Source organism: Emys orbicularis, chromosome 16, assembly GCF_028017835.1.
Source record: "Emys orbicularis isolate rEmyOrb1 chromosome 16, rEmyOrb1.hap1, whole genome shotgun sequence".
NCBI lineage: Eukaryota > Metazoa > Chordata > Testudines > Emydidae > Emys > Emys orbicularis.
In genome coordinates, this window is record NC_088698.1 from 11,821,166 (window position 1) to 11,845,374 (window position 24,209).

Genomic DNA, 24,209 nt, shown 5'->3' on the forward strand with positions numbered 1-24,209 from the left:
ATTGTGCCACAGGAGGCTAAAAACCCACTCCATCAGCTGAAGGCAAAAAAAGTGTCACCCCATGATCCAGAGAGAGTGTAGTCATGCTACAGTTAAGTGGAAAGGAAGGTTCAGACTTTCAAAGCTATCTTGGGAATTTACATTCTCCCCTGAAGCCTAGTTATCATGGATGACAGTTTCCTAAATAGCTTTGAAAGTTTTAACTGTAGCATACCGACACCAGGTACCTTCAGTTAGCTAAGTTCATTAATTGAACATGGGACAGTACAAAGAAGTTCCTAGGGTGCAGATTAGTCAGGTCTAGAAGGCCATAATTATCTTGGTTCTCTTGTTTAACCTACCTGATCGCTGTAGTTGCTGTTGCATCATTGCCAGCTGTAGAGGTGTCCCAGAGCGTGGGTTTAAGAGGTGATGGCCAGCTGTTGGTAATGGATAAAAAGGCTGGCCCAGGATGGGAGTAGATATCCCCTGTATGTGAGACAAGTCCACCCCTGGAGGAATCATACCTATTGATTAGACAAGGTTGGGGGGAGGCCCATTACTTTATTAAAATGTCAGAAATATAAACAAAGGAGCTTCATTTGAAAGGCACACTTGTTTAGCAATTGCTGGTTTGTGAGAGTACTGTCAGTCTTATGAAAGGAGTTTGTTGTAATAGGGAAAATAGCCTATTTGTGGCAATCACCACACATCTTAGTCTAGCATTATGTAAGGGTGTCAGTGCTTCTTAAGAGGCCAAGGACAAGTTTATATTGAAGTTTCACCCTAGCAATTAAGTGGTACAAGTAAGAGGATTACCTGCTTGCAGCAGAGGAAGATGTTGTGGATGCATCCCCTGTGCCAGCATCCTCTGGACCAATCCTGGATGCAGTTGATGAGTAGGTCGTACAATTGGTACATGGGGAACAAGGGGTACCTGGTGAACAGGACGAAGGAAGGGAGACCCTGGTACAGGGGAGGCTGTTGTATGAGTCTTTCTGCCAGTTGATTTAGGCCTGTAGTCTTGTTCTTTGGTGCAACGGTTTGGCTGAGAAAGCGGTGTAGAACATGCAGAGCGTTGCAATGCAGCTAGTTTGGAACTTATAGCAGGTGAAGTATCTTGGTCTGCATTCTCCACCAAGCTAGCTGATAGTAAGTTATCTGTAGTCAAATTAAAATATGACTTTAAATCTGATTTCTAGTTGTGCAATGTACAAAAGGCAGAAATGTCTTAAGCTAGGTATGGTATTTGCTAGACTATCAATTACAAGTCTGGAAGATATACAAGAGTCTGAGCTTAGTCAAATGTCTTCCTACCACTTCCCTCATCTTTCCTGGATTCCTTCAGAAATCAAAGGAAAGTTGAGGAGGCAATGATGAGAAAGGAGTCAGTATTTGAGTTAAAAAAAAAAAATCCACTCTTGTCAGTGTCTCAGCTTTATTAAATTCATGCTGAAACACTAACAAGCTAGGTCTAAAAACCTAGTTCAGTAGTGATATCCCTCAAACCCAGGTTCTTCAGATTAGCTATATGAGCATACTAACAATGCCCTTATAGCTCCAGGATTGGATGCAGTCTTTACTGCTAGAGGAGCATGCCTGGAAATCTATGTTTTTTTTTAAAATTGATTATCAGGGTTGGAAGGGACCTCAGGAGGTCATCTAGTCCAACCCCCTGCTCAAAGCAGGATCAATCCCCAGACAGATCTTTGCCCCGATCCCTAAATGGCTCCTTCAAGGATTGAACTCACAACCCTGGGTTTAGCAGGCCAATGCTCAAACCACTGAGCTATCCCTCCCCCAGTTGACAGGTTATAATATAGAAATACAGCTAGATTTGACAAAGTGATACTTGCAAGAATTAAGTTTGTATTCTTGGGGATAGACATTCAGTCTTATAACTACTGGAATTAATCACATGCAAATTGGAGGCAGTCCTTACTTGGGGGGGGGGGGGGGGGGGTGAGAAAAGCCAACAACAAAAACCACCACAAAAGAATGCACAGGATTATCAGTTTTCCCAAAGATGAAAAATTTACAGGCAAGACAAGCTTCTCATCTAGTAAGCCAACTTCCATAAAAATTTAACTGCTAGAAAGTAGAAATGAAGAAGGGTCAACAAGTGTGTTGAGGAATAATAGTTACACAGGAGGAAATTCCTGCATATCCTGGTAACCAAGGGCAGTGTTAACTGAGGATGCCATGTCCACTAATGTTTAGTGAAGGTGGAGAGACCCAAGCTGCAGCTTTTCAGATCTTACGAGGTCTCTCCTCTCTTCACATAGTACACTCCTCCATTGCAGCAACCTCTAAGCCCAGTCCTCCATCAGTCTATACTCATGCCAGTTTTAAGGTTAGTGGTTTAACAATTACTTCAGACCCCAGCTCAATTTTATAGTCAAGTTACAAAGTTAATCAGTGGATGGAATCTAACCATACGAGATAGAAACATCTGAGTAAGAGGTGCTGTCAGGCTATTTACATCTTGCCACATTAATTTCTAAAATATGGTGTGTGAGGGGTAGATGTTTTACCCAGGTATTCATCTTAAAGAAATCTTGTCTGGCTCTTGATGCCATTATAACCCCCTTCACTGCTGCAATCTTCCATATAAATCCTACAAGGTGCAGCTGAGGTATAAAAAAAGCTGCTACTGGATCACTGTGGGAGTTAGAAAGCCATCTTTTACCATGCTATATTTAGTCAGCTGAAATGACTGTCAAAGGGAGTAGAGAAAAGGGCCATTATTTCATTAGTGACAGGTCAGAGGCAGTTGCAGAATCTTCACAATATAAGTTTCTCAGTTCCAGTTTACCCTTCTACCATGCTATTTTTATTGCTCAAAATAGCAATTGGTTGACCATTTCTTCTTAACTTCTCTGGACATCCTTTAAGCAAGGTGACAAGAATCTGCACAATAAAATCTCAACTGGCAGAGCAGTCATTTAAGGGCAGTCTTAAGAGTTCTAGATTGCACCTGATCCCCAAGAACTCTTCTCAAATAAGGAAGAGATGGAAGTGTGTCTAACATGGTAAAATACACAATTCCTACTGAACCAACGTACCCTTTTCTAATAGGCAGAGGCCAAAAAACCCTGTTTGCAAGTCTAAGCCATCAGCATTTAGATTTTCAGGTCATCCTTTTAGACACCACTGTGCAACTGTATCCAAGAGGATCTGACCTTAAGGAAGAGTTTATCAAAGCCCACAGTGGTGGAATTTTGCTCAGGGAGAGGCAATCTAGCTTCCTAGTAAGAGGTACAGGAAGTTTGAAGTACACCTTCATAAACACACTGTCCTGAGGTTGGGAATGTCTTAACACTACTTTAGAGGACCAGACTTGAATTTAAGGAGCAGGAATTCACAGCTTTGATTCTAGCCTTGTGTATTGGTGAATCTGCCTTCAAGAACAGAGCCATTACAGTACCTTCGTGTGTCCTTTGACCTTCATCTTTACTATCATTGGCTTTCATTTTCCCAGAAACTGGCTCCTCCTTATTTTTTTCTTTGCTTTCATACATCTTACGAATCACTGAGGTAGGTGTGAAGGAAGGAGAGAGCTGTGAAAAGAATAACTGATTGTGAGCAAATGATACCCAGAACAGTTAGTATAAGGTATTAGGCATTATATCTGTTAAGTGTGCAAATGCAGAATCTTTTTTTGCAACCCTGCACAAGGTCACATGTATCCCAGTAATCATATTTTCCCTTCAAATAAACATTCCCCACCTAAAGTCAAAGTTTCCTGTCATGTCTAATGTAGTTGAGCCCCCAATCCCAAGATTTTTTGCTTGTCTTCACTATTCCGGGTTTATTTTCCACTTTTTCTTATAAATCTCATTTTACCCAAGGTTTGCAGAAGTACATGAGTTTACTTTGTACCAGAAGAACCCAGAGATTATTAGAACAAAGGTTCTCATTGTTTATACTTAAGGATTGGTCTGCACTTGAAAGGCAATTCAGATTAAGAGAGGATATGAATTTAAAGCACAGTAGCTATTACTGAATAACTCCATGTAGTGACAAGAGGGCCTTATTCTGGTTTAGCTCTAATCCACCTTCAGTGACTAACTCCCAGTGTAGACAGGCCCTTAGATTCTCATGAAAGGCACTTCCCCTTCCAAATTACACATCTTTGTGGAAACTATAACAATTGCTTACATGGAACCAGTTATTAGGAAGGTGTATTTTTAGCTGTTTGATGCAGCAGCTTGAAAGAACCAGAATGTGGTGGCCAGAGTTCTTGCCATGGGCCACCAGCAAGTGCTCTGCAGACCAGCTGGGGAACTACTGTCCTTGTATCAAGGATGGGGACTTTTCTATACTGTAGTGCATATTTTACTTAAATTCTTAAATGTCAAAATCTTTATTTTTGTTCAATTGTGGATTAACTGATCACAAAACTACTTTCATAGACTCAAGTCCTACATAAATTCAGTTGAATTAATTGCCACTAATTATAACAGGAGTACTTGTGGCACCTTAGAGACTAACAAATTTATTAGAGCATAAGCTTTCGTGGGCTACAACCCACTTCTTCGGAAAGTGGGTTGTAGCCCACGAAAGCTTATGCTCTAATAAATTTGTTAGTCTCTAAGGTGCCACAAGTACTCCTGTTATTTTTGCGGATACAGACTAACACGGCTGCTACTCTGAAACTTGCCACTAATTGTTTCTACTGAAGGCCCAAATTCAAGAGTAGTTACAATTCTAGGTTCTTAACTCACGATCTGATAGACCGTGGTGGGCAAACATTTTGACCTGAGGGCCACATCAGAGTTCTGAAACTGTATGGAGGGCTGGGTAGGGAAGGCTGTGCCTCCCCAGACAGCCTGGCCTCTGCCCCCTCTCCGCTCATTCCCACTTCCCACCCCAACTGCCCCCCTCAGAATCCCTGACCCCCAATCTCCTTGTCCCAACTTCCCCCTCCCAGGACTCCCCTGCCCCTAACCCTAACTGTCCCCCCTGGGCCCCACCCCCTATCTAACCCCCCCTGCTCCCTGTCCCCTGACTGCCTCTTATCCAAACCCTCCTGCTCCCCACCCCCTTACCATGCTGCTCAGAGCCCCAGGACTGGCAGCTGTGCTGCCCAGCCGGAGCCAGCCATGCAGTCATGCTGCCCGGCAGGAACTCGCAGCCCCACCGCCCAGAGTGCTGGCAGTACGGTGAGCTGAGGCTGTAGGGGAGGGAAGACAGTAGGGGAGGGGCCGGGGGCTAGCCTCCCAGGCCAGAAGCTCAAGGACTGGGCAGGACAGTCCCGTGGACCAGATGTGGCCCACAGGCTGTAGTTTGCCCACCTCTGTGATAGAGCGCAAGTGCTTAGTATTTTCTTGGGGGGGGGGGGGGGGGGGGGGAAGAGAGAAGGGGGTCACACCCCCAAGTTGGGAACTCAAACATTAAAGCACCTAAAATCACTAGTCATGAAAATTCAGGCACTCATGTTAATCCTTAAAATTATGTTTTCATATTAAATCAATATGAGAGGCTGAGGACATTGTTCCAAATCTAAGCGGTAATCCAAATGAGGTTAAGGAAGTAGAATGACTAACCCTTGGATAACTATATTGTATATGGCCATCTGACATGCCAATAGAGATTAACTCATCCCAGCCACAAATAGTTATTCTCAAACTTCATTAATCCAACCGTAAGTTATTTACAACTACAAGGTATTTCAAGAATGGCTATTAGTATGCAGCTTTAACCCTCTTCCTCGCCATATTAAGGAAAAATTAACATTGATGCAAGTACTGACCATGCTAGTGATGGATGCAGCAGGGGCTGGAGAAGATGCATTCCCTCTGTGGCCTGGTGCCGGAGACTTAGTCATTCGCTGTTGCCTATGAACAGACATGAACGTTAAGAGGCCAAGGCAGCATTATAGTGTCTTGGTAATCCTGCTTTTCACCTTTTTGATGCTAAAAATAGGTACAATTTAGGATATACCAAAGTTAGTGACTGCCCAGGTATCAATGCAGTATTTCCGAAGTTCACCCTTTATAGATCACACTGCCATTTAAATGCCAGTAATCGTTTCCTGCGTCAAAACAATGAATTAACTAGTCATTGTGCTGTTCAAGAAAAGCAAAGCCTGTACAGCTGATTTTTCCTATCACTATTTTCACTTTTGTGGGTAAAGGAAGACTGTAGATTCAATTTTCTATCAAGTAGTTTTGGTGTTTAAAATAAGATTCACACAGTCTTCACTATAGTTCTGATCTTTAAGTTTATTCAGAAGCTAATGGCTATAAAATGTCATGCATCTTCCGGTAGTTCTAGTTTTTTTGGCTTCTTATTCTACAAGTTCTAATTACATTAAAAGTAGGCTCTCAAGATGGGTGCTTTGCTGTAAAGGGTGTTTAACAATATACCTCGGTCCATGAAAGCCAGCCAAGATGCTAGACAATCAGCCTTCAAGGTGGACATTGCTATGACTACATAAGTCACCTGCTAAGAGGTTATAGAGTAAAGTGGATGGCCTGTTTACCCACAAAGATACATATTTCATGCTATGCCTGAGCTCTATTGCTTAGAAAGCAAATTCCAAGATCAGCTTTATTTAGAACAAGGAGTAATGGTCTCAAGTTGCAGTGGGGGAGGTTTAGGTTGGATATTAGGAAAAACTTTCACTAGAAGGGTGGTGAAGCACTGCAATGGGTTACCTAGGGAGGTGGTGGAATCTCCTTCCTTAGGAGTTTTTAAGATCAGGCTTGACAAAGCCCTGGCTGGGATGATTTAGTTGGGAGTTGGTCCTGCTTTGAGCAGAGGGTTGTATTAGATGACCTCCTGAGGTCCCTTCTAACCCTGATATTCTATGATTCTATTACTTTGGCCTATGGCAATGCATACACTTGCCCAGCCACTGAGCCACGTCAGCTGCAATTACAAGTTCAGGTTTTTCATATGATGTTTAGTAGGACTGTTTCTTTATCTTCCACGACATAAATTCTGAAATCCTATTTTCTAGTCTGGCACATTAATCCCCTTTACATCACACCATAAGCCAATATAACTTCCTGGCAATAAGGCTAGAATAGGTGCCTTGAAACCAAAGTACAAAGTGCATCCATTATAGAGGAAGGGTAATGAGCTATTGGCTCCACTGAAAAGGAATGGGGCACAGAAAAGGTGAAAGGCGCACACTATCATAATTAAGCGTTTTCCAGTCAAGCAAGTTTTTAGAATCTCACCTGTTCCTGAAGCCATCTCTGCTTTTGTCCATTTGTGGTTTGCCAAAACCTGGTTGGTAGAAATTTGCTGCCTGCATGGCTAAATCATGTGGTAGAGCTAGTCCCTCTAAGGCAGCTTGCTGCATCTCCAGTGGACTCATCTGAAGTCAAGGAGGAGGAGGCATTAGAATCTCAGTGAAGCCTATTTATTTTTTATCCCAGATCTTGCACTATTCCATAAAGGGAAATACAAAGGTTTGAAATAGTTGAGAGTATTCACAACTACACAGTCAACAGGAGTGGCAGACATTTTAATAAGTTCCTCTGAGAGTTAAACTTGCACCACTGAGTTACTGTCTCTAATTCATCTCAATACACTATTGCAAAACTTTAAAAAAAAAACAAACTACACATAGTTCTAAAGGCATTTTAGAATGGGCCCACTGGGCACATCAGTGTTCGTGTTATCAGACTGGAAATGATGGCAAGTGCATTCTCAGGATCCAAGGCTGAAGCACATCTCCCCCAGGAGTGTAAGAGTGAAGTGCTGAATATCATGTTTCATCAAAGCTAAGGATTGATTCAACTAAAGTAGCATCTTCATGTAACTGCCAATATGAAAGAATTAGCATTCCATCATTCAAACCCCCTACGTTCCCACTAGGTCCTGCAAGAAATGGGTAAAAAGGTGCTTAATAAATATTTAAGTTTCAGAAATCACTGAATCTAACCTGTGCAGCAACTGGGCTCATTGACTTCCGCATCCCCTGAAATGGATCACTGAGCAATTGCTGAGAACTTGGTCCAAAACCTACAGAATGACAGCAATTTTATCTACAAGTTTTAGAACAGACATCATTAATCTTCTGTTGACTCCAGCCCCCTCCCCAGTTACCTTCCTTGATTTAAAAGGTGGCTAGATGGGATTGCTTTTGAAGCGCCTCAATACCACTCCAGCTTACTTACAGATCTGTACAAAGCATCAAGGTATTTGCCTCAGCTGCCCCAGGAAACAAACTATGCTTTTTGCACTACAGAGTGCCAGCCAGTGCCTGAAAAAGTATTTTCTTGTTCATAGCACTGTGGTCTCCAGTATAAAGTAAAATTAGTCTTTAATTTGCAGTACTATCAAGGTCCAACCCAGTCCGTTTGATTTTTCAGAATTTTGCATCATCAGCAGATGGAATTCTTTAAAGAGGCAGAGGAGACAGATGGCCCTTAAGGTGGTCACCCATTAAGTGTTAGATGCTGTCCAAAGTGATTCTCTGAATTCAGCTTTAAAAATTGAAATGTCAAAAGAAATCTGTCTCCTCTTCCCTATAAGAAGTTCTGCGTGCTAGAAGCAGTCTTGCTTACCAATTGGTGAGGGGATCCTATGACGGAGGTAGTCTGCAGAAGCAGCCCGAGTTGGAAACACCTGTGAAATTGGAGGGGAAGGTGCTCTTTGGCTCAGCAAAGATGCTGCAGGTTCCAAGCCACCTATCAAGCCACTAAGAACATTGGATGAAGCAGGTCTGGCAATGGGTGGACCAAGAAGCTCCTTGGAGGAAAAGTAATGAATAGCTGTCATAAATATTGACTATAGTCTTCATACAATCTGCAGACAGTAGTACTTGCACCACAGTGACAGCTATACACATACTAAATAGCTTGACAGAGACTCACTGTACACACTTAAGTTTGATGGCCCATCTAGCCTCTCTTTCCTCATATGTTTGTTCTATTAAAAACAGTAAAATTAAAGTGATCTGAGAGTTCTGTTGCATGGAAAGGGTGAAGTTTTGTTCCAATACTCTGGACAATTGTCTGCAGCTATTTTTGAATGGCTAGTTCTCAATCTTGTCAGTGATTTAGCACGTCATCTCTCCTATACATTTCCCCCCCCCACACGCACACACACTTCTGTCTGGTGGGAATTAATCTGACTATTGAATATCCCCATTGCAATCCACAAAACCGGTGTAAAAATCCCATTTTGGAATGATCTTCTGCTTCTCATACAGAAAAGAGTAAAGGAGCATTTCAAGGTGACAGTCTCAAAAAGAAATACCTGCAAAATGTTCTTTGGGAGAGGTTGGCCTGGGATCTCAGGAGGAGACAGCAAGTGGCTTTCAAGGTTTTGCTAAGAATTAAGAAACAAAACAAAATAGTTGCTCACATCTGCAGGTAGTTTGTTTGTGTAAAGATTTGATTACAACAATAGAGGCTCAGAACCCACACCATTCCATAACCTAGGAGACATCCACCACAAGCTGTAGTGATAAAGATCCTAGTACATACTTCATTAAGAGTCAAACCACCTTATCCCACTGATAATTATAATTTCATAATGTAAGTCTTCTGATAAGCACTGCTAGCTAACCAGCTCAGATGGGTCCAAGTTAAAATTGCTGATTGTAAGTCTGACTGAGGTCCAACAGATTTTCTAAACAGTGTCATTGAGTGCTCTCACAGTGCAGGCTTTACTAGCCTCTATCTACTAAATTGATTAAGATACTATAGCTAAATTTGTGAAATACTTTATTGAACTTTGTAAGTTAATGCTATAGTTGCCATAAGGAGGATAGGAAATTGTGGGTGACAGGGGAGTCAGTCCACCATATGAAGAGAGGCAAGATCTGATCTAGAACGCTGAGTCCATTTCTGATGCACAAAATTGATTATTTTGATGCTTGCATGATAATCTATAGGGATATAAAAATTAACCAAGTGATAAAATAAATTAAGATGCCCGACATTCCTTGCTATAAATCTTCCTACTTACCCAGTTTGCTTCTGATCAAATACAATGTTGAAGCTTGAATGAGTAGTCCAGCAAAACAAAAATACAAAATAGCAAAATAACCTTGCCCTCTCATCCCTCTTTCCAATATGTGGGAGTGACAATTATGTTGAAAGAGTTTAATTTTGGTACAACATTAGTTTAACAGATAAGCAATTTTCATTTAAGATATAGGTTACAAAGTCTGTAACTATACAAGACTATATTCCTTGATAATTGTCAACATTTGGGAAATCAAAGGGTTTAATACTGGGACATGGAAAAGCCCTCCTTTTTCCTACAACTATCATGCACACACTCAAGTTCTTAATTTGTCCAATCCATTATCTCAGAGAAACTTCCAATTCCAGCAGAGAGACCATTACTGAATGAGGGCATTTATAGTGTAGGGAAACCTCTATTGCACTTGCATGGAAAGTTTCTTGTTCGAAGAGTCTTTAGAGACCTACAAGTCACAAACCCCAAACCTTCCAGGTACACCAGTTTATGCATGTTTGCAGATTGGAGAGAGACTGCACTGGACTAGATGAGACAGATTAATTTTGTTAAAGCACAATAATGTGGTTCTTTTGAGAAGTGTCTAAAGACAGTAACCGTGAGTTGTGTGTGTGTGCGCGCGCGTGCCTTCAGGATTAACTATGCTCAGTTTCCACCACATGTTTTGCCATTTTAGCAAAATAAACCTGACTATAAAACTAGGCTCACAGCAATAATTCTACAGGCCAAATTCATACTTCAAGTTACACTTCTGAAACCCCACTTTCTTAATTTTGCCTTCATATATGCTTCTGCATTGAAAGTTAGAAGTTGGACAAGTATAGTGAAGGGCATAAGTTAATCACTAGTAAGACTTCACAGGCTAAGAAAAATGATGAAGTTGACTTTCAAATTCCAGGTTGTTTGCAAGGCTGGAAATTTAAAAAAAAAAAAAAAAAAAAGCCACCTATCAACTGACACTTGATCTTAAGTTAAATAGAAATACATAAAACTCCATATTAAACTTTGCCACCATGTTTACAAAAACTAAAGATCCATTGGTTTAAAGTGCATTTCTAGTCTGAAGTCACAATAATGCATCAATACTTCCTACTGGATACAGAGATCACATTTGTTTTCTGAAAGATTAAGTTTCTAGTACAATTCTCAGTCTACCTCATGTTGGAGATGGTCATGATTTACTCCATTAAAGTAAAATATGTATGTTAAATTTTAAAATAGCACAAGTCTTAGTCTTGTAGACTGTATCTGTATTATCACAATTGTACAAATGCTCATTGAAGCCAAGAGGTTTCAGAGCACCTGACTATTACAAGTATTACTGCTGTCATCTGAAGTATTGCAGGAAGCCAAATTGATCTCAGTTTTTCTACTGGGGAAACTTCCCCAAACACTTCCACTAATACAAAAAGAGGAAACAAAGCAGTATTAGCTAGAGTTCTCTATGAAGTCATTAACACATGTGCTTTGTGCAATGTGCAACAGAAATAAATCTTCAACAGAAAGATGCAAGTTGCCCAAAAAGTTATAACTTGAAGGGTTAAGACTAAGTGCAGAGATAAACCTTCTCCCCTAACCAAAATGGCCAATTCTTTTGTAGCATAAGATGTGATCTTTTATCAAGCAAGATCTAGAACTCTGCCTTTTAGCTTGTGGGTCAGACTGAGCAGTCTTTGTAAATCTTCAATAGAGGTCCACTTGTGTCTAATCAGGTGCTAGACTTCACGACTATTAAATTTTAACTACCAGACGCTCTTAGGAGGTGTTTGGCTATGGACTAAACTGGAAAACATGCACATACCTCTTCTGGTCAGTGATCCCCTAAATGGAAGTGGTCCAGTTGCCAACATCTCCCAAGAAATAATCTCACTTATTACCAATTGCATTCTCAAAACCAGTATATTTACCATCACCCCATCGTATCCAACCAATGGTTAATATGAAATCAGAAGAGAGTCATGCTGAGGCGCTTCCAGTTCATTTCCTGCATCTTGTCACGAATCCATTTATATTTTAGTAACGTCAGGAATTTGTTACTTACATTGACCTTGGGCTGTGATGGTAGAGTCCCACTTGCCTTCATGCTGCTGACTAGTTTATTAAATGCAGACATATCTCCATCTTTCTTGAGCTGTCTGGAGCCAGCCACATTCAGTGCTTCCTCCATCTGCTGTGCCATGAATGGAGTAGCAATTTTCCCCTCCTGGTCCATTTTCAGGCCTTTTAGCCCAGCTTCTACTTCTTCCACTGAAAGTACAACTCCTGAATGTGCTGAGAAGTGGAAGGGGAAGACAGTTAAACTAGGTGCTCACTTTACAAGCATATGCACCAGTGCATAGAAGGGGTGGGGGGGGAATCTGGTCATGTGCCATGAATATGTGAAGCTAGTTCTGGCTGTCACTTTTGTTTCAAACCACTGTTTGAGCTACATTACAATATTCTCATTCAAATTAAAAATAACCTGAGCCATGAACAATTATAAGCACAAAAGTCTTTACAAGCATCTTTAATTTTAGCTGAAGTTTTTAGCTCTCCTTTCTCTTGGGACTTGGAAGTTTAGGAAGGGAAGACATTTCATTCTGCAGTTTTGACAGTGGATTCTTAGCAGGAAGTACAGTCAGCAAATGTATTAGTGAGAATTTTTTTTTTTAAAATATAGATTCTTGTAGATTTAAATAAAGTCATTTGCTATTGTGTTACAAGTATGCATAGATTATAATTTGTCTTATACTTCAGGAAACCAGACTTTTACAGCCATATAAGTGATGGCTATTGTTTGAAGAGAAAATACATACCTGGAAATCTACATACTTTAGACAATCACATGATTAGAATTTGAGCTGCATACATTTTCAACTGGGCTTAAGTTTCCCAAAGAAAACTAAAGCCATTATGGATCATGGGAAAGATTTCTAGAAACACCAACAAAATAAGGAACAAGCATCAGTAAGTACTGCTTATTTTCTCCGTATACCAGTGCCTGACATCCTTTGGTTATGCACTGATGTGAACAGATGGCAACATATGGGTACCTTGAAGAATAAGGAAGGAAAAGATAGGAATGTCCAATGAGTTTCTGTAAGAGATGCTGATCTGGAAACAAGTAGACTTACTGGAAATATGGCCATGAGGCAGGAGAGGGACAGCACAGCACATCACACTATTCTGACATGCACTACAGGGCATGAGGAAAAGAGCTGAATGCTGGAGGACAGACTAACCAATAGAGAAAAAACACCAATAATTTCTCAAGTGCTTGATTAGTATTTTATCATTGGGGACCCCCATGTCAGGTACTTTGACATGAGTGAACAGAAGTCTGCTCCGTAATTTGTATGTCTATCCTTGTTCTGTGATGAATACGTAACAATTAGAAGGCTGTTGTGGTAAAGGTAGAAGTCTGAGCAGAATTCAACATTCAGACTTAGTTCAATATTTGTAAGCCAAATTGGGGAGAGCTTTCCTCCAATGTTCACCAGGCACTTCCTGCTCCCCAAACTGGGATGCTGGTCAGAAGTGTTTGCAATACTTTTGTTGGATGAATTCCTGTTCCTCCATATTTCCATCACTCAAATCAGGCAGCCTTTCAAGCTTTGCTCAGCACAGCAATTTAAAGTTTACATGGCAATACATGCTGCTTGCCAATAAGACTGAAAGATTTGGAAATTAAACCTCAAGTTTCACAACAGTATGTGCACTTATGTTCAGTTTGCATATGCACATGCAACAGGCCCAATGAGCATGCAAATTGGCAATGTGTGCATGCACTTAAACCTGTGCCTAGTTAAAACTGGCACTGACTATTTACTAGAATTAACATTGAAAAGGTTACATCTGACTTCAGTAGAATAGAAGCACTATGGAAGGAATCAATTCCCTTCTTAATTAGATATTGGTTTAACATCTGATACAGAAATTAATAAAAGTCAGTTCCAATCCTGTGTTGCATTCCTACACTACTGGAGTTACTTTTCACTAGTAAAGCTGCTACTGAAAACATGTTTATGAGCCACAATTCTTTGAAGAGTTAAGTGAACCTTTAGACTATTGTGCCAGAAGTGTTGGGTACAGTTTCCTGAAATGGTTTATGGGAAATTTTACCAGATATACCTGAAAAAGCTGCTCTGGGCCCTCATACACCTTAAAGCATGCAAACCTTTCATTGATCCCATTTTAGATACTGAGACTTCCAGGATCTCTTTGTGATCCAGCATACAGGTAGTTGGCAAAAATAACTCATGGTGCAAGTTTTAGGAAGAGCTGCATAATAGGAATTTAAGTGTCAAGTAAATTTAGGACTGCTGACATTTTACCACCGTCTCTAATGTGAAGACCAGTCTAGATGCCAGGAACAGTAAAGCTGGAAACTCATTTACACACCAAGATTTGCACAATCTTGATGTATTAAAGTAGCACAGGCTAATGAGCATGTTCATGATGAAAATCCTGCTGATGTCATCCTATGATTAGGATGGAAAGAGTCAGTGATGGTATCAACGTAACAGATTTGTGGGCCAGAGGGTTTTCTGAAGTGTAAGTAAACTTGTAGTACTTCCTACTTCTGAACCTCAGTTATCAAGGCTTGCCAGATCAAGGCAAAAGGTTTTCCAGAATGCCACCACAGGAACTCCACAATATCTGAAGAGGCACTTACTGCTCTCTCTAAGCTTTTCCTTGTTGGCTGAAAGACTTGAGAGGAGAGGTTTTAAGTCCACTTTGGCTTTCTGTAGCATCTCAAGGATGTCCACTTTGTTTTCAGAATGGTCTTCCAGTGGAATGGGAGCAAAGTAGTTTCCAGGGTTCTGGCCAGGGGAGAGAATGGCTTGCTCTAGACCTGAAACAGCAAAACCAGGAGCACTGCCACATCAGTTTACCAACTAAATGTCTCAAGATGACTACATACTGGCTACTAAGCTTAATACTTCACTGAAAACCATGACTCACACCCCCTGCCTGAGATCAGCTGGAAAATAGAGAGAAGTGATGAGACCTTTTGCAGACAAGACTAAGAAGCTGTATACTCCAGCTACTTCCAAAAGGACATTTTTTGAATGATTAAACTGTGGAAAAGTTAATTACCTTATATCCTTATCTACCATGTTCTCACTGAAAGAATGGACAGGGAAAAATGTGAAGACATGAGTACAGAGATTAAAGGACACTACAAAAGTTAGACAATTTTACCTGCTAGCCTCTCCAGTTCTTCATGTGGTGTCGATCTCAGGCTGCTAGAGTGACTTCCAGAACGACTAGGATTAGAGAACCACCTACTGAACCTGCTAGAAGACATCGAACCTTCCCCCAGCACATCCTCTATCATCTATATTGTGGGGAAAAAAAGAAAGTTTTAGACAACACAGTCTTAACAGGAGAAAGAATGGGAGGGTTTGATATACAAAAGAGACACTTACTGTATAACATGTAAAATTCCTTTGCTGCTGCTGACCTGAAGTTACACTCCCAGAATATTTAATTTGGAGTAGGTTTTAAGCTACCATTTGTTTCCCCCTTCCCTCCCCCCCCGAAGTTGCAACATATTTCTGTGTAACCAGTGTGCATTTTCTATCTGTACAAAATGAAGTCTGTTCCATATTTTATATTCTGCAACTGTCTGATTAAGCTATTATTGCAAATTCCACTGCACCAGAACAGCTGACAGATGAATATTCAATTTCCAGAATCTTCAGTCATTGGTCCAAAAATTAGCCCACGTGAGAGTAGTTAACACTTGACTCCATGATTCAATGACCTATGAGCAGCACTCAGGTTATAGGAGTTCATGTGAAGAGGGGCCCACATAAAAATACTGTATCTTCTGCAGAAACAGAGGAGGTAAGCCCAAGTGAAGAAAGATACTCTAACACTTAGAAGTGGTTCTTTGGGAGAGGGAAAGGCATATTGACAAGACCCTCTATGGAACCCTATACTACCACCTGTGCTATACCATGTTGGTTATCCAATCACCTTCAGTTCTTTCAAATATTGTTTGCAGAAGTAGCAAACAGGAACTATCTTACTCTAATGAATAGAGAACAGTAGAGAGTTCATTCATTCTTGGAGATTAGTGACTGTCGGTTTAACAACTGAAGCTTTTTAGAACCCGAACAGCTAAATACAATTCTAACACTATTGTCAGCGTAAGCCACCTTGTCAGTTCTACACTGGTCGCTACAAGTAGTTCAGAAGCAGTGATATGTGGCAAGAAACCATTTAAAATGATTTAAGCTAAAGCACTTCCGTTTTGCAAGCTGGTTTTCACTAATGCATGTTTTGTGACGTATAAATTAATTTTTCAAGAAATCTCTGCCAGAGTCAAGTTTATCCCAAGCAACCTTAGCTGTCCCACAGTGTGGGACCTCATTCACTGTGTAGACAATGCTTTGTTTATTTAGTTTCCTTGGTGTTTCATTCAGTCCAAGATGAGAAGAAACTCAATTCTTTGTCAGATGAGCCAAGCATGAAACCACTTACTTGTGGTTGGCATCTTGATGCCATTTGATCATACATGTAAAGTTGATAAAAATTGAGCTGGAAGAACCTGAACAGTCTAACCGTTCTATATCTTTATCCATTTCATATACATATATATGGTACAACTGGGAAAGTAATCTTCACAAAAATGCCTATGGAAAGGACAGGACAGCTGCTAATAGTTGGAATAGCTTTTAGAGCACAACATTGCGCATGAGACGCTTTAAATTTTTAGGCAGTTGGAAAACTGGAATACTAGTTTTCCTACTATGTAGTCACTGAAGTTTCTGCTTTTGAACAAAAACAGGCATCATCCTGAAAGCTCACAGACCAGACAGAATCTGGTTTGTCACCACCTCTAGAGACTTAATATTCCTGCCCTCTGTTAAGTTTGATGCACCATTTAAGAACATTTATTTGAAGGCCTTCCCCTAAATTATACTAGGAAGTTACCTTTATTATAAAGTAGGTAAGTATATGCTGCAGGTATCTTGAATTATAGCAATAAAGTTGGTTCCTATCACACAAAACATTAAGCCAGGACTCAATTTTCAAACCCCAGTGCTTGCATTTAGCAGCCTAATCACTCCCTTCCTTATTATTTAGGATAATTTGTTTCAATACTTCCACTTCCAAGGAAACAAAATTTCAACACCACCCGTGAAAACCACCATCATCTCACTATCCCTTTCAAATCCTTCTGCAACATTACCTGATCTAATTCTGACCAGTGAATTGGGATAAAAACAAACAACAAAAAAAGATTGTTCCTCATCCCTAGCAGTTTAGTTGGCTCAATGCTGGGAGGGGCAGAGATAAATATGGATGTGTAATTTCTACTATTGCTAGCCTCTTATGAAGTAGCATTTCAGCCTATTACTTATTTTGTTCTTAAGTCACAAGAACTAGTTGGTTTACGGTGACACGAGGGAAAGGCAACTCATAATGAAATGGGCCAGTTGCAGTTTATGACCTTTTAGAGAGACAGTTATGGAAGAGGATTTTCCTAGTCTATGGACAAGATATTGGTCCATGATTTGCAGGCCAAGACTTGTCACTGCAGCCTCTGTCAAAAGCCAAAATAAAATGTATCCGTACACAAGAACTAGGGGGCCACCAAATGAAATTCATAGGCAGCAGGTTTAAAAAACAAACAACAAAAGGAAGTATTTCTTCGGACAATGCAGTCAACCTGTGGAACCCTTTGCCAGAGGATGGTGAAGGCCAAGACTAACAGGATTAAAAAAATAAACTAGATAAGTTCATGGAGGATAGGTCCACCAATGGCTATTAGCCAGGATGGGCAGGGATGGTGTCCCTAGCCTGTCTGCCAGAAACTGGGAGTGAGCAACAGGGAATGGATCACTTGATGATTACCTGTTCTGTTCTTGCATTGGCCACTGTCAGAAGACCGGATACTGGGCTAGATGGACCTTTGATCCGACCCAGTATGGCCATTCTTATGTTCTAAGTGATTCAGTATTGAAAGTGTTAACAGTTGATTTCCATTTGCACCACAAGTTTTGTCTTCCAAAATTAACTTACTTAGTGACCAACTATAGTTTATGGCCCTCAGCAACATAGCATCTATATGTGAATAGCACATTTAATCAAACATCTCTGTACTTGTGTTGTCAGTCCATTATCAAGACACAGTAACTACTCCAGATTTTCTTATTGAAAGGAATCTAGTTCTAGTTAAGTGAAGATTTTCTAGAACCACAAGGCAGGCTAATGCTATTGGTACAGCTTCATACTCCTTCAACCTATAATCTGACACTTATTACTTTTGGTATCCATCCTTCTACCTCCCATAGGGGCTTGGTTAGTTGCATTTTATATGGAACAGTGCCTCTGGACATTCCTTCAAGGTGAAGTCATGTTGGCCCATAAGCCCTGTCAATTAAGTAGGAGACATACTCCCATGTCAGTTTATCCATAATACTACTACAGCATCTGCTATATAGCTATATGATCCATTAACTGGATTCAACTTGAATCAATCATGTTAAAAATCAGTCTTTGAAGAACAGGCTCTTCTTCTACTGTACAAGTTTTCAGAGGTTGTCTGCCTCTTATTCTGAAGTGTTTGAGAATCCATGACTAAGAGATATATTCCAATAGACTAGAAAAACAAGACAGTGAAATTATATTTTGAACCTAAGTACAGTGTCTGAAGGAAATCCAACCAAAAAAGTTGATCGGAAATCTTTAGCTCCACCATAACCATTCCCTGCAAATATGGTGTTCTGGAACTCCTAGAAAAGAGATCCATAATATTAACTCATGCAACCTTTACCAAAAGAGTGAGAAAAAGTAAGGAATTAAGTTGTGCCACATATTAAGTGCTTCTTTTAAACCCAGAGATTGAAATAGTAATCCAAGAAGGAAAACTGATTTTAGAAGCAACATCTTTTATTAAATGGGCTATAATATGTACTTCATTTGACAAATCAGGATGAGAAAGTTTCCCCAAATCTTGAGTATTCACATTAAAAAGAGTCCAAGAAACTTTTCCATAACAAAAAGTATTTTTTTTTTTTTTTCTGAACTAAAAAGACAGTAGTAGCTAAAGATGGTGCTTCTGCCACACGTACATACCTGACCTAAAACGTCACTCACCGAAGCCAAACCAGGAACACTCTTATCCAGGTTAAAGAATTCATTGAAGTCAAACTCTCCTGGAGCTGGTTCTTGTAGAACAGATTCCCTGGGAACTTCTTGATCTGCTGCAGTTTCATGGGCAAGGACAGACTGCACTTCATCCTCTTCTGCCACTCCACCATTGCATTCTAGTCCTTTGAGAATAAAAAAATGTAGTTCATTGCTTCTGATTAGGAGACCAGAGTCACTTCCAGAGGAGAATTATTTACTGGTTAATCCATAGGATTGGGGTTCAGACATGGCTTTTGTTCCAGACTTTGATCTGGCTAACTGCATGAATTTAACCCAATTTATGTTGCAAGCAGCATGCAAAGAGCACAAATAGGAATTGGGACTCATTGTGCTAAGTAAGCTCTGTACAGATAAAAGAATCCCTGGCATTAAGATCTTAGACTGTTTCATCTACTTCAATCACTATACAAATGAGGTACAAATCCTATTTTTAAACAGCTTTACTGAATTACCACAAGCGGTCTTCTCAGGTGTCCCCACAAGCCTGCTGCATCATTGCTGCTCTAGTATCTACTGCTTCACCCTGCCCACTCCACAAAAATGGACAAAAGCCAAAAAAACAGCCAGCCAGACGTTTGTTAATGAAAGCGTCCACAAGTTGTCTGGCCTCTTCGCCCACTGCTGGCAACTGCCACTCTCTTGTCTGAGGTGGGGTGTTTGTGGGGGAGGATAGGCTCCTGCTACTTTCCTCCCTCTGGGGAGGACCATTCCTGTAAGGGCAAGCATCCTCTGAACTGGCATCTGCCATGGATTATAAATATTCTATTTAGGTACTTATGGTCCCATCATTGTTGTAGCAACCAAGAAACTCAAATATTGTGTTTTTATTTGTGATCTCTCAGACAGTCCACCACCAAACAAAAAAGTTATTGGTTTATAGTCTATTGTACAACATCTGAGACTTACCTTTCTTACAGGAGTGCTCTGAAGAAGCAGTAAAGTGACTGCAGTGCTGTCAAATGCATGAGTATTGTATAGTTTATAGTAATTAGAAAATCTCTTCTGGATCATTAAAGTTGACCGTGTCCCTTACAGAGCAGCAATAATCCTACTCTATGGAAGGTTAGAAGACATGATTTCCTCCCCACCCTTCAGTCATGTCTACAGTTTAGTTCTCCTAGTAGTGAATTATGGCTATGTGATTTGCTAGAGAAGTTAGCACAGAGTCATAGGGAGTTTATTATTCACTTCAGGCATGTTTAAGAAGTCCTCAGGTCTCTACAAGGCCACCGCTGCAGGCCTGGCATTTTGCTATGAAGTACATTTTATTAAAGCAGCATGCCCAGTGCTCCTACTAGGAAAGGATAATGAATACTGCTGTTCCAATCCCACAACCATTGCAGCCTTCTCAGAGTCGTGTGAAGCTTCCAAGGTTGCTTCTTCAACCAAAGCAATATCTAATGACTAGATGGCAAAGACAGATGTAGTCCAGGTGGTAGCTTGCATGCTATCCCAAAGAATCAGGCAAAGGTATTACTGTAAGAATCTTACAATCTTCTCCCCCTTGAGAGGTTGTACATGGTTTACCTCATGACCACCACCATATTATGACACTTCCAGATTTGCCAGAGGATACTGTTATTTTCACAGCAAAAAGATTGTTAAAACTTGCCTTAAGTTCCGTGCTCCAGAATGATCAGAAGCCAAGTCATAGGATGCACATTTTCCAACCCAATATAGTTTATCGTTACTCAATGGAGAACTGAGGTTTTTGGGAAAGCATAATACAATTGCAATCCTCAATGCTGTTAAGTTAAAAATCTAAGATTGCTACATTTGATCTAGTTTCCTCCCCCCCCCCCCCCCCCATCTATATACCCATTAGCAAGGCGACAATTACGTCATGGAATCTGACTTCGAGACCTGTCCATGACTTACTAAAAATAGTCATGACAAAATTGTAGCCTTTCATATTAGTATTACCACACAAAGTTTGCCTTCCAACTTTAAGTCCAAGAGAACCGCTCTTGCCATTCCAATTTGGCTGTTACATACCTTCCTTCAGAGAGGTTGTGCGTCGTCTTGTTCGTTTTCGTCCTTTATGATCTTCCTCTAATATTTTATCATCAAAGCCAGTGAGCTCAATGGTTTCAGACTGACTTGTGGGTCCAGCAGAGAACCACTCTGGCTCTTCCTCAGTGTAGGAATCATTTCTTCTACGTTCCCCAAAGACACGTTTACTATCCCCAAATTCCCTCTGAATTTGGTAGTTATAGCATGGAGAAGGAAGTTAGAAAAAAGTTAGTGTGAATGTTTCTCAGGAGTTTCAGTTTTCTTCCTATTGGTTCACAAGCAATAGTTCTATTTTAAATGTTTTCAGACCAGAGAAATTGTAGATAGGTTCATTCTATTATGTCTTTTAATGCATCTCCCTGCCAATGGGCTCAATATGCTTTTTAGCATTCTATCTAATTTTAAATAGATCAGGGAGCTTCTGCTACTTAAAAGCAAGATCAATTGTATACAGTTGACAAACTAATAGAACTTTTAAGTCTCACTTAGAACTCTAACAACCTAAATAAGTGTAAGTAGTTTTCTCCTCCCCCCACCCGTACCCCATGGTATTTATACAGATGTTCAAAGAATATACAGTAACATTCCCCTAGTATGTTTTGACAAGTTATACATTTAGTTCTTATTCTCCATCCCCTAATCATTTGTTGCTCTTTTGTCAATATACTTCTGTTAAGGAGGTACTTAGATGAGCTATAGTCCCACTACTAGGGCCAGACAAACTATTCACTCTGCACTAATATACTTTTGTACTCCTTAAAATTGTGTGCCTTTTTTGCTAGATTTGAATCAAAAAGTGATTTAAGTCAACCATTTAAATCAGCAAGCAGGAAACCTGGATTTAAATCAATTTTAAAGTACAAACAGAAAACATGATTAGTTTCTTTATGAAAGAAAGATTGATTCTCATTGGTTGGTAACCATTAAAAAAATGCTGATTTGCAACTAAGTATAGCTTATGTACTAAATTTGGTATCTATATACATCTAAACAATTATATAACTTACATTTATTACATTAGAAAAGGGAACATTAACATTTGTTTATTAGATAAAGAATTTTACTGGTTATTTGTATTAAGCTGTATTTGGATGGAAATTAAAATGTTGGTTTTATGCTTTATTTAATTTATTAAATAAACTTCTTATGTATCAGCACACTTGAGCTTTATCAAAATGTGTTTTGCGTTTAAAACTGATTTATTAAACAATGGAAATATGATCTTTAGTTAGCAAATTTTTTTTCCCCCCATCACCATCGGTTCAATCTCCTTCAACATTTTCTAACTAGTAAATCTCATCCTCTGATACCCAGTTTTTATTCATAGATTGGAAGAGGAAAAACAAACTTTCCTGCTTTTTCAACTCATAACTTGGAATCAACTAGTCATTCAACTGAACTACCTGAATGAACTCAAAGTGTTCGCTGAATCTTCATAAGCTCCTGCTGTCAAAAGCTGGTTTGGCACTTCAACAAACTCTGGTTCCAAATGCTTACCCAGCAAGTTTCACCAGTCCAGCATTTTGACTTTCTTTAAAGCTTGGCAGCAACCATGCTTATTTTTTGTTTAACTTAAATGATTGCAATATATAAGCAATTTAACTTAAGGTTTAAATTTACCATTTTCAATTAACTAGATTTAATAATGACACCTAATGATTTAGTTTGGTTTTTTAATCCCCCCTGTTTGTTGCCATATTACAATGCAAACTTGTTCCCCAGATAGGTTAGTTTGTATTCCCCACCTTCAAGGAGAATTTTTTCTGCCCATTTTTCCATGACTCATACTTTTGTCAGCTGTATTTGCAATGCTACCCAATTTAGTATTGCAGAATCATTAATGACTTGAGAGAATGTTTAATGTTAACACTAGACCTAATCTAGAGTCCTGTGATACTTAACTACATGGAATTGTAATCTTTTATCCTACTTAAGAGAATACAGTCTATCAGACACACAAGGACACTTAGTGAAGCTGAAAGGCAGCAAATTTAACAGCTAAAAGAATATGCTTTTTCACACAATGAACAGTTAGCCTATGGAACTCATGGTCATAAGATCTTTACCTCCATGGTATCTTAACAGGACTGGACAGTTGCTCTAAGGATTAAAACCAAGTTTTGGAAGATATATACATGCTCATATTTCAGGGCACAAGTCACTTCCTAATGGTGGGTAAGAAACAGTTTCCAGTTAAGTTATGAAATGGATTTCTTAAAGAACTGTGGCACGAGAGCATGTCACCTTCTACAGAAGACTAAAGATTATGTTCAAGCCACATAACACTATATACTAGGCAGGGTTCTACTCTGATGGAGCAAGAACTATCAAACTTTTGGGGTACCAAAACCACCAAAAATTCCTTAGTCATCTGTTTCACTCACTGGTTATTGCCATAACGTTACCACCATCTGACATCTGTAACAAGGAAGTTTAAAATCTCAAACTCATCTAGTAGATAGATAATCCAACACCAGAAGCCACCACAGTTGATATCATTTGAAAGACCAGGAATTGAATAGGCAGAGACCCCACCACCCCATCAAATTTACTATGAAAACACTGTCATGAGAACAAACCCTGAAACGCTTGTCTTTGTAGTCCCTCTCACGATCTCTGTCCCTTGCATCTCTAGAATCACGCATGTCCTTTTCACCACCCCGGTGGTCTTTATCAAAGTTGCGGGCAGAGATGATTCTCCCACTTCCAATCCTACGTCCACCAATAACACGAACACCATCATTTTCCTTTTCCAAAGGGCTCCCTGCTCGACGTGAACTGACAGCTGCAGTCACATGGCAGCCTCCTCCAAAGCTCCGCCTTTGGGGACTTAGGACTACATCCAAATCATCTTCTTTCACCCGCTCCCTAGGATCTGCAGATTGGAAAAGCAGTGTTCTAGAGAAGCTATCTGTACTTTGAGAACAGATTAACTTGAAAAGTTTGACAAGTAGCCAGTGGAATTACAGAGCCCATTTGTAAAACACTGGAATATACTCAAAATTTTAGCTACAAGTACTTGAAAACAGATACAGAGGGTCCTGTGGCACCTTTGAGACTAACAGAAGTATTGGGAGCATAAGCTTTCGTGGGTGAGAACCTCACTTCTTCAGATGCAACTT

The 24,209-nt window shown here is 39.9% G+C and overlaps 1 protein-coding gene across 1 annotated transcript in view; it reads right to left on the reverse strand.

Moving 5' to 3' along the window:
• Nucleotides 1–24,209, reverse strand: part of EIF4ENIF1 (eukaryotic translation initiation factor 4E nuclear import factor 1) — a 37,423-nt gene that overhangs the window by 1,493 nt on the left and 11,721 nt on the right. The window contains exons 5-18 of the mRNA XM_065417568.1: nt 23,667–23,962; nt 21,070–21,271; nt 19,021–19,196; nt 15,112–15,247; nt 14,582–14,761; nt 11,969–12,198; nt 9,199–9,270; nt 8,505–8,688; nt 7,880–7,959; nt 7,170–7,309; nt 5,735–5,819; nt 3,407–3,539; nt 799–1,140; nt 342–506 (exon numbers count right to left, since the gene is read on the reverse strand). Coding sequence (XP_065273640.1) covers nt 342–506; nt 799–1,140; nt 3,407–3,539; nt 5,735–5,819; nt 7,170–7,309; nt 7,880–7,959; nt 8,505–8,688; nt 9,199–9,270; nt 11,969–12,198; nt 14,582–14,761; nt 15,112–15,247; nt 19,021–19,196; nt 21,070–21,271; nt 23,667–23,962 — 2,421 coding nt within the window. The remainder of the gene's footprint in view (nt 1–341; nt 507–798; nt 1,141–3,406; nt 3,540–5,734; nt 5,820–7,169; nt 7,310–7,879; nt 7,960–8,504; nt 8,689–9,198; nt 9,271–11,968; nt 12,199–14,581; nt 14,762–15,111; nt 15,248–19,020; nt 19,197–21,069; nt 21,272–23,666; nt 23,963–24,209) is intronic.